This window comes from Phyllopteryx taeniolatus, chromosome 18 (genome assembly GCF_024500385.1).
Source record: "Phyllopteryx taeniolatus isolate TA_2022b chromosome 18, UOR_Ptae_1.2, whole genome shotgun sequence".
NCBI classification, from domain to species: domain Eukaryota; kingdom Metazoa; phylum Chordata; class Actinopteri; order Syngnathiformes; family Syngnathidae; genus Phyllopteryx; species Phyllopteryx taeniolatus.
Genome location: NC_084519.1, coordinates 18,966,849 through 18,977,641, shown reverse-complemented (window position 1 = coordinate 18,977,641; position 10,793 = coordinate 18,966,849). Strand labels below are relative to the sequence as shown.

General features: G+C 47.9%; 1 protein-coding gene across 2 annotated transcripts; it reads right to left on the bottom strand.

Moving 5' to 3' along the window:
* Positions 1–578: 578 nt before the first annotated feature.
* Positions 579–10,434, bottom strand: ccm2 (CCM2 scaffold protein). Of its 2 annotated transcripts, none has more exons than XM_061753460.1 (10): positions 10,020–10,434; positions 6,919–7,095; positions 6,749–6,832; positions 5,950–6,133; positions 5,730–5,866; positions 4,530–4,665; positions 4,201–4,258; positions 3,986–4,121; positions 3,333–3,471; positions 579–2,079 (listed from the first exon to the last, which is right to left on the bottom strand). In XM_061753460.1, exons 1-10 carry the CDS (start codon positions 10,047–10,049, stop codon positions 1,763–1,765), a joined length of 1,398 nt encoding a protein of 465 aa, XP_061609444.1. In that variant the 5' UTR covers positions 10,050–10,434; the 3' UTR covers positions 579–1,762. The 2 variants fall into 2 exon arrangements, with proteins under 2 accessions (XP_061609444.1, XP_061609445.1); XM_061753461.1 differs by lacking the exon at positions 10,020–10,434 and adding an exon at positions 7,718–9,991.
* Positions 10,435–10,793: the final 359 nt, after the last annotated feature.

Below are 10,793 nucleotides of genomic sequence, written 5' to 3'. Positions count from 1 at the left end.
AAACCAGGTTTCACTCTCTTGCTGCTGATTTTCCATTTCAAGAAATGTTGAAATTGAGTGAAAATGTTCATCAGTGCAGAAATTGTCCGACGAGTTTGCAACATGTGAGCTTAACGAACCTGAGGTCAGGAATGGGGAATGTGCGGCTGAAACGCTGAAAAGTCCATTGGCTGACTTTACTGTTGGCGTTTTCTCTCACTCTCTCTGCCCGCCTCTCGTCTAGCGCATCCAAAACTTTCAAATGTTCCAGAAATTGCGGTGAAGAAGCCGTCCGGTCGCCTTCCGGTGATCGTCTCCTGACCCTGCAGACCAGGAGACCTTCTTACCCGCAATGGAAAGCCGGGGCGGAGGCGGACGCGGACGGGGGTGTCCGAGTCTCTCGGTTGGCTCAGGAGAGAACTGGTAAGATGTTGTCATTAAAAGAGCAGAAAGAAACCTGCTCCTACTCTGCTACTTTGGTTACGGCAGCCCCGAGGAAACTTGGCTTTTCAGATCACGATCGGTCGGCGCTGAAAGCCCCGGTCCCAAACGCCAAATGTGCAAAAGTTGGCGAAAAGGACGACAGTGTTCCAAAAAGCTTCAAAAAGTATCTGTTCTTTAATAAACATCTGCACAACGATTCCACCGCACGACCGTGCTACAGTTTTGAAGGCACGATTGGGGATTGATACAACGCCGATGAAACAACAAAACACTTGTTCCCAAATTCTTCCAGGAAAAATGTCTCCCCCCCCCCCCCCCCTTAAATTGGCTACCAAAAAAAATCTAATATTGCCATATCATACATCAACTATTGATTACACACACATACAAACCAAAAGCCCTTTTTGTTAAGAAACCCGTTTGAGAATCACTTTGGGTCCCCGGAGCCTCAGTTTGGGACAGTTTGAAAGTTAGAAATGAGAATCGTATTCCAACGCAAAGTTTTGGGGGAATCTTTGCTATTTGCTGAAATGTCACCGATTTGTGTTTTTTTTTCCTTTTGCTCTCTAAAACACCTTGAAGTGCCACAAGATGGTGTCAAAAGCCTTGTCACAATAGTGACGTAGTACAGTAATGAATAAATATTTCTAATTCTGCATGGCGCTCAAATACGCTTTACGATTGCACACACACCATTGCTGCCCGGTGGTAGTAAACTACTCGCGCAGGGGGCAGTCTGACAGAAGCGCGGCTGCCATTCCGCACCTACGCCACCAAACGTCCGACCGCATTCATACACGGGCACGGTGGGTTAAGAGTCTCGCCCAGGGACACGCCGACGACATGCGCTCGGGCGGGGATACTTACCCTCTGCGCCACGCCGCCCGCAAATTGTTTGTTGGAGTGGGCTTTCCTCCGTCTACGACGGCGCTTAAAGGTGACAAATGGCTTACAATTAACGACTTTTCAGATATCACATTGGTCTCGTTCAAGATCTAAATAGTTCCTTGGCACCAAGACAGCTTAGGATGTTTCAGAGCACAACATAACAGAGGACAAATTAAATAAACAAATGGCCGCAAATTGCAAATAGGCGGGGGGGGGGGGGGGGGTGAACAGCACGTAGGGGAAACCAAAAAAGAAGGCAGCAATAATACAAAATCATCCTAATAAACGTGTCACACGTGTGAGGAACGAGTTGTCGCTACATTGCTGACAGCAGTGGCAGATACTGCCTATAAGTGTGTTAAAAAAAAAAATCACAAACCATCGACCGCAAGTGCATTCGATTGACTGATCTCCAGTGTGATCATGTGATCAATCAGTTCCGGATGCGGCATCACGGCGTAGCACCTTCGCCGTCCATGCTACAGCCGAGCGCTTCGATGTCGTTGCTGATGTCGCTGATCATACGGTCCCACTCGTCGCCCTCCGAGGTCTCGTCCCCCTCCTCCGGGCCCTCGTCGGAGGCGATGCCGTCTCCGCCGCTTCCCGCCGCCCCGTTGCCGTTGGCGGTGGAGTCGGAGGCGGAGCTGGCCGCGCGCCGGTAGCGGCCGAAGCTGTCGGTGATGATGCCGCGGCCGTCCTTGACGCCGATGGTCTCCAGGAAGTTCTCGAAGTGCTGGCTGTCCTTCTCGGGGATGAAGGGACGCAGGCCTGCGAAAGGCCGCACAGCAACATTCGAATATGGCTTCCCTTTTGGCTTTCCATGTCACCCAACTTCTCTTGCTTTTCTTACACTTGAATTCCCTTCCATGCTCGTCAGACTATCAAGAATATTTGTACCACTAGTGGTACAGTGCCGTGAAAAATGATTGGCCGCCTTCTCGCATTCTTATATTTTTGCATAGTTAGCACTTTTTAAAAACAATGGGGGAAAAAAAATAAATAAATGGGGTTTTTGGGAGCCTGGAAGAGATTCTTGCCATTTCAGTTGACTTCAATGGAGAAAATCTATTTGCTAAACGAGTAAACTGAGTTATGAGCTTTGTCACAAGTCAAGGCGCCACTGCATCTGCGACGTACACTTCAAATGAGGCTTTACACGATCAGGATTTTTGGGGCCGATCAGCGAGTTCCAAAAAACGATCACCGATCCCATCACAAGATGGACGAATGTGTCTATTGCAATGAGCAACTTGGATGGATTATTTCTCGATTTCCATGACAGCGCATCCAGTCTACGACGGTCCTGACATCAAACTTTTCAAGGTATTGAACAAGGAGCAACGAACTACTTTCCGCAGCAGCGTAAGCATAGCTTGTTTCCTTACTTCTGCGTTAGCATAGGTTAGTGATAAACTACAGTACGTTCCAATTTGCATACAAACGGGTTATCATCAGCCGGAGGAGCGAAACTTTGTCGAAAAACTGAGAACACCCATACATACATACATACATGCATACCGGGTATGTTCCACAAGGCTCTATACTAGGTCCAGAGATTTGTACACGTAGGTAGGCTTGAGAGAAGATGGCGAGCGCCATGCGAGATCACTCTTGGTTCTTGTTATCTTTGCTGGAAACGGCATCTTGAGCGCCTGGCACGACAGTCCGTGGTGTTGCGCAACGTTCAGTACGATGTCCACCCCAAACAAATGTCAAAAGAACTCGGATACGACCGATACAGGGGTTTCCTCTGTTTACGACAGTGCCGTAGTATGATATTTCAAGATTCCGTAAAGAATGGCATTTACGAGTATTCTTCAAACAACCATTTGTAATGTAATTAGGACTTTACTAGTTTGGTAGCGCATGTCGGTGACGGACTACGGCAATTTCTGACAATATCCGGCCTTCACCGGGTTTTGTGCGAAATCCAAAGGCGGCGGCTTAAGGCTTGATGATCTAGCTTTTAATAGCCTTGCTTAAGTGGAGATGTTTTTCGTAGGAATGAGGAGCAGTCATACCGAGCAGTAGAAACTTCCTGCTGTCCCCGTAGAGCTGCCGCAGGTTAATGCAAAACTCGTGGATCGAGGAGCCGTTACGGTAGTCGTGCAGCAGCGCAGCAAATTGCTGGATCTCCTGGGAGGACAGCTTTGTGCGCAGCTGGACGGCACAGAAGCACCAGCGCATTAATGATGACGCATAATAGACAATGCTATTGTGGGACAAATTGCATGTGCGTGCTAATGAGCTGAATGCTGGACTGAAATACTGTGGAATTAACTTCATTGTTGAAATGTAGAATGTGAAACTTGAATAAACATCTATTACTTTTGGAATGTTATTGTAAAAAAGTGGGACTTTGGGGAATGTGATCAATAGTTCCGTTTGAGCTGAGCAGTTCGAATACGTTGGGAAATGTGAAAGAACAATGGAAATTTGCCACACGTCTCCATTCGAATGGGAATTATTCTCATGGAAAATGTGGAGTTTTTGTGAATGTGGACAATAATTCTGAATGAGGTGAATAGGTTGAAGGTGGAACGGTTCCAATCGGTGGAGAAATGTGCAAGGAGCAGTACATCCAAAATTGGTGGAAGAATAATAAGTAAAGGTTTGTTTTTGGGTGCAGAATAACTTCAGCATTCAATTGGGCCTAGGGAGGGTGGAGACATACCGTGGTCATGTAGTCCTGGAGCAGCTCGGCAGCTGTGGTGCTGAGCTCCCCTTCGCTCGCCGCCTTGGCCTGGGGGGAGGCGGGGCCGGAAGCCGACGGGGAGTTGCCGTCTGCTTCCGTTGACACCTGGAATGGACTGGGAAAGGAAAGCGTTTCGAGAGGAGCGTCTACAGCTTTTGTGTGGTGTGAGGAAAAACGAGAAGGTGAGCTCTTACAAAGGGCTGGCCTCGCCTTCAAACGACTCTTTAATGTCCACTTTGCTTGACGAGTCGTCTGAGAAACCGTCACATTCGACAACACCGTTAGTGCTTGAGACCATGAGGTATACGCTCTCCCGCCCCTCGCTCTTCTGCCTCTCTCTCTCTCTCTCTCTCTCCCGCTCTAAAGCGGCCACGCCGGCGGCCTGCCCCGGAGGGAAGGTGCATTTTCGGCGTGCTTTACACTAAATACAGTATTAACGCTAATACAAATGTGAAAGGGTAATCGTAACATTTGCACGTTTATCACAGTTTCCCCTTCCCCAACACTAAGTTTGAATGCTTACCGCTGTAGAGGGAAAGATGTCTTGTGGGTGTGGTGGCACCATCGAAGATGGCTCTGTCCAAGAAGTCGATGGTGGACTCGGTGTAGACGATCTGAAAGACTTGGCTGAGCAGAAGGCACAACTCCTCTGCTGCTGCCTGGCACACAAAATAACTAGGAGTAATATTCACAAACTTCTCTCTTTCTATGCAATATCGCCACCTGGGCTTTTTTTTTTTTTTTTTTTTTTTTATTATTGTGGTAACAGAGAAGGTGACCTGTTACGAAGCAAAAACCATCAGACAAGAGACAATAAGGGTGAGTACTTTTACTTTTCTTTATATATATTTCATTGATATATGTGCAGGTACAAGTAGAAATGCACCAAAAATCCCATCACCGGAAGTCCTCAAAAAAAATAAAAAGAAAGAATCCAAAAGAGGATGTTGCAAAGCAGCGGCCAGCGCACGCTTCTCTGGGTGAAGCTCAGAGGGGCCGCCGACCGCCGGCGTGCTCCGCGAGCGTCTCGGTCTCGCCGTTTAGCGGCTACGACGGTCTGTCGAAATATGTCTCAATGAGGGCTGGGCGATAATACAACCATATAAGATACCTACCTCAAAATAACCTTTCCTCCGTAAACATTTCAATGGACTCGAACAGATTGCATTCGTCCATGTTTTGACAGACGGTACGAATAGCCAATAATAATGAGAGTTGCTCCGCGCTGAACCAATCACGAGGCGTGTGTCGAACCATGTTAAATGGGGTCGACGCACGTGAAGCAAGATGCGACAGGCGCCGATGCTTGGAGCCTGCTGCTGCAGCTGTGGGAAACTGCCGTTTCTTGGGAGACTTGACACAACCAAAATAACTCTTCGGGCCTTTCTCGTCATTACACCGTTGTATAATGTTGCGGGTCGTCTTCCACTTTTGACAGAAAATATCAAAATCAAAAGCTTGAATAACAGGGAACATTGAAGACGGGGGTCAGTATGTCTCGATATCGACTGATCTGTAAAAAATCAATCAATCAAAAATAAGGTGATGGGATTTTTAATGAGGTTAATGCACTAACCCTAAATGTAATTGTACTCATAATGAGGATAAGCCTTTCTTTGGGTGTTTCGGTTTGAGCCAAGAACGTTCGCTTTGGCGCATCGCCGGTATTAAGAGTACATGCCGGTGATATTTGAGAAATGCGAACAACTCAAATCCAACATACCTTGTTGTCGACGGCGAGGACGAGCAGACAGCACACCTCCATCAGCACGGCGCCGCTCTCCGACAAGGAGCTGAGCGTCTGAGATTTGTTGAGATCGGGACAGGAGCTGGGGCAGGGAGAGCCTCCGGATTCCTGGGCTGAGGAGCAGAAGCCCACAGACGTTCCACGTATTCACGACTCTTTTACGCAGTAAGAATCGGCTTCGCGCTCTCGTCGGTACCCGTCTTGATGACGACGAGGTGCAAAGAGTCGTCCCGGATGTAAGAGACGGCGGCGATGTCGTGGATGGGCACCCTCAGGATGATGCCCTCGCCGTCTCGCCACACCAGCTTGACGTTGTACGCCGACAAGCTCACGACGGCGTCCTGCTCAGACGTCAGCTGGCCCGCCAATTGATGAGACTTCTGCACACGGGGTCAATATTTACGGCCATCCGTTTTCGATAGGTCCACTATTATGGCCAAAGTGATCATCACGATTAGTGGAATCAATATGGTAATTGCGATCATTAATCACAAATCTTGGCCCGGTTTTGTTTTTCAGCCAAAAGACTATGTCGCCGTCAGCCGCAAGCTCCGAGGTACCATTTGGACCCATGGAAATTATTACAAGCACCTACAATATATAATTAAGCAGAATCGTATATTTCAATATTTTTATGCTGTGTATATTTTTTTTGCAGTTTTCACCCAAATTCTAAGTCTTGTAAGACTGGTTTCATTCATTCAACCATTTGACCCCTAACATTTTTGGGATTCATTTCTCTATCTTTTATTCAATTACTGGTTACTGTAAAATTATTTTAAACACACATTGACATTTGGAAATTAGTTAGAATACAAGAATTACAAAGAGTGAATTATTATTAAGAAAATGAATTATGATTTTAGCATTAAAATAAAGCGTTGCACATATTTGTACATCCATCCGCCTTTGTATCGCCTGTGTGTCTTTTTCAAAAAGCAGGCTAAAGTTCGGACACCTCTCTAGCCAAGTACGCGCTGACTCGGATGACTTACTCTGGCATTGTCAATGAGCTGCAGGACTTCTGTCCTGCTCGATGGGTTCAAGTATCCTGGCACTGATGTCAGCTGGCCCAAATACTAGAAAGAACACAGCCCCGTGCAAATCAAGTTTACGGTGAGAGAGAAACGAAACGAGCCTTTGCTGCGTTCCGCGTTCGCCTCACTTTGACTTCCTTCTCGATGTAATCATTGAGCAGAATGTCGGGGTCGATGCGGTGGTCGGGTTGCGGGAGAGAGACGGTGTGGAGGGCCCGGCGCTCTGCGGACTTCTCCTGCGCCTTCTTGTCCCGTCCCTTTTCGCCCTTCAGGAAGACCCGCTTGAAGGGCGACACGATGCCAGGCTGAGAGGGAAAATGACCAAAGGGTAGCTTCAGCGAAAACCGAGACGCTTAAAGCGCACGTGTCGTCACGAAACGGCCGGCAACACGGCAAGGAAACTTCCATCCGTCCGTCCGTCCGTCCGTTTTCTGCCGCGCAGTTGCCTTCATGGCAACGATGACCTTCCCGACACGGCTGCCACGTAGGCACAACAATCAGCCGAGCTGGCTTATCCAGTCTTAAGACCTATGTCCGGGAAGCCCGATGGAAGACGTGTGAGGTCATGTGACTTTCTTGTGTCGTTGGATCGGTGAGCTAGACTTAAACGTCACTAGCGCTTAAACTGGATTGACACAAACAGCGGCCTATGCAGAAGTCGAAGTCGTAGTCTCGCGCACGAAATAGTTGCTAAATAATAGCTCCCGAACACACAGGCGCAACCTCAGGCCGATACGCGCGCATATATTAGTCCACCGCGGAGTAATATTCAGAAATGACATCTGTGTGGATGTGTGGAATGAGATAAACTCATCGGATCCCCACCATTCCCCTAAATGGCCTGTTTTGAGTTCAACAACTCCCAAACCGAGTTGCACGTATGATTGAAAGATCTGAGCACGCTTCTCAATAAGTCAAAGACCCTACCTCGGACTCCATGCGGCCGGATCCTAGCAGACTTGCCTTGCGAGTCGAGTTGTTTTCTGTGTAATCACCTGTCGCCTCGTGGCTGCGCTAGCACAAAGTGACAGCTGAGACACGCGAGCAACAACAGCGCAAAAGGGAAGCGCCTTGCCACTAAACGACAACGCCAGAAGAGGAAGCGGAGCGCCGCAGCGTCCGGCGATGACGCCGCCGCTCGAACTCGACTGCAGACTCTACGGAACGAACTATGCCGATGACTGCCGCGTTATTCAACGCGGTGCGGCTCCACACGACGGGCGCATTAACATTGTATGTTTGCTGGAGAAATGCGAGTTCACAGCTTTTGTATTTGATCCCATTTCTTATGGTTAATGTTTATGATTAGCGGGGCTGCAAAATGAATGGGATTTTAATGGTGATGCACGACTTTGGCTGGCGCGATTAAATTAACCCGATCTTCAGCAATATTGACCTTTAAAACGCGAGCTGTCCCGCACATCTCATCGAGCACTTCCCCGAGCAGGAGTCGGCCGAGTTGCGTCAACCACCAGGGGGCGAACGCATGCTTAAGGCTTTCTTAAGCTGCCGAAATGAGAAGCGAGCGCACCCTAAAAGCGCTGGGCGGACTGATGAGAGCGAGCGCGGCTGCCTCAAAAGGGGGAGCAGGATGATTGCATATTTATGCAGTTAGCCCTTGTTCATTATTATTATTTATTCTAAAATGATCATTCATTTGTTGGAAAGTTTCATTTTGCAATGAAAATATTTGCACTCTATATAGTTTGTTAAAAAGTAGTGCAATAAAAACCCTAACATGATAACTGTGATTCATTATCATAATTCCATCCTTCCATCCATCGTCTCCAGCACTTGCATCCTATTCAGGGTTACGGGGCGCCGGAGCCCATCCCAGCTGACTCCGGGCCAAAGGCGGACTCCACCCCGAACCGGTCGCCAGTCAGTCGCAGGGCACGTAGAGAGACAGACAAGCATTCAGACTCACATTCACCCCGTCACCGAGTGGGAACTGACCCCGCCGCGCTCACCAGTGTAGCACTACATCATCAGTGACTATCGTGATTACAATATTGATCCAATTATTTGAGCCGTAATTGTGCAGCCCTAATTATTAGGTTTATTTATAAAACAGCTGGGCAACTGACCTTAGAATTGTCAGGCTGATTTAAAAAAGTTATTTTTTGTGCGGCTTTCGTAGTTCAAAGTGCATCCCAGTTGATGTGCATTGCTTACACGAACAACACCGCTGCCAACTTTTACAACTACTATTACCCTCACGTGACGCTGACGAGAACTGCATCACTTGGGGGGAGGGGGGGAAAAACATTTCCTTGAGCAAATATAATTTATGCCTTCAGTATATGATAAAAGTGGTCTTGATCTGAACCAGGGTGATATTACTTTGGGTCAATAAAGATACATCTCAGTGCTCTAGTATATGAGCCGAGGTTACTTGGTACGAGGTACATTCTCTAATGTACGGAGGAGCCCCCCCCCCCCTGGTGCCAAGGTATGAGAAAAACGAAATCCATTGATAATCTGTTCCCTCGCTTTAGCGAATGTCTGGGGCTCTGTATACATTGCTTGCTCCATCACAGACGCATTTGTCCGTTCGCGAACTTCTCCGGCCAGGACTCAACTCAACTAGGACCCCTTTGGTGGCAGCTATGCGCCAGAAAAGACCACGCTAAAGTCAAAACATGTCGGGGATAATAAGAAGGTTGTCATGATAGCGCGACTGCAGCGAGCGAATGCTTCAAAGCACGGAAAGCGAAAGGAAACAATTCTAGTAGTCCTAAAGATTGATCAACAATATTGCTGTAGATCGAGGGGGTTGAGAAAAAAAACGGGATGCAGGCTATATCACGACATGACAATGTATTCACAGAATTCACACCAGGAGGAATAGAACATCCACATCGAATTGACTTGACTTGACAGATACGCAGGCATACGGAGCCCCAGACATTTGACTAAACTGAGGGTACAGATTGGTAAATGGAGGCAACGGATTACTAAACTGAGGTTAAGGTTGACTAAATCCGATTGTACCCTCAATTGTGAGAAAAAGAAAATCCAGCGAAACGGGCTTAACTTTTGACGACAAACTCGACTACTTGCTTTTTAAATGTCTTCTGCTCTTGGTTTTGAAATGCTTTTCAATCATGTGAAGCACATCGCGTTAGCTTGTCTATGAAATGCGAATGATTCTACTGGCCAAAGGCGGGTTAGCATGCTAGCCGGCCAGTGAGTGAGTGGCCGAACGAAAGAAAAAGTGTCGGCTTGCCTTTTTGACTTTTTTCACATCTTCCTCCATGTCTACGACGAGCTCCTCTTCCTCATGTCCTGCTCGTGGATCCGAGCGAGACACGACATAACCCAAACGAAGCTTTTCGGGACCGACCGGGAACTCTTTCCGACGTTAGCTTAGCTGAATTTCGGGTGATGGCTGAGCGCCATTCTCACTTTTGGACGCGTCCCGAAGTCCTTAAGTGGGGAGGCGCCATACGAGCGTTCCAACTTGAATCCGACGGTGTATTACGTAGTTAGGCTCCTCGGTAAATGCTCGGAAAACTAAGTCGAACAAAACAGTCCAAACTTTTCAACCGTGCCGCCATTTTGGGCGTCGAATGCGGCCCAGCGCGCACAGCAGCGCCCCCCTGTGGTCGAAGGGCCAACAGGCGGCCAACGTGCAATACGGCACAGGGCACGCGCTAATATCACCGCAATGATGACGTCATAGCGCCATACGTACGTCGTGGGAGTAGGAGGGGCCGACAGGGACGTCACTCACGATTAGCGGTGTCACGCGCGCGCACGACCGCAAACCTTTTTGACGCGCTACTGAAATGCTGCTGATTTTCCTTTTTTCTATTTCCTTTCAGCTATCGTTCGGACTCTTAATAAAAGAAAGAAATACTACTCAATGATTTTGATTTCGTAGGCAAGAATCCCATTTCCGCCAATAAAAGACATTTTCTTCTTGTACTCATTAATGGCGGAGCCCGTTTCCGCAAGTGAAAGCGTTTTTCATTTGTAGTTCTTTCCTGGCAGAAGCCTG

Excerpts from the sequence above, each read along its gene's own strand:
- ccm2 (XM_061753460.1), bottom strand. The coding sequence starts at position 10,049 with ATGGAGGAAGATGTGAAAAAAGTCAAAAAG. Across the intron at positions 5,867-5,949 it reads CCTCGTCGTCATCAAGACGG|CCCAGGAATCCGGAGGCTCT; the intron begins GTACCGACGAGA and ends TCTGCTCCTCAG. Across the intron at positions 4,122-4,200 it reads GAAGGCGAGGCCAGCCCTTT|TCCATTCCAGGTGTCAACGG; the intron begins GTAAGAGCTCAC and ends TTCCTTTCCCAG.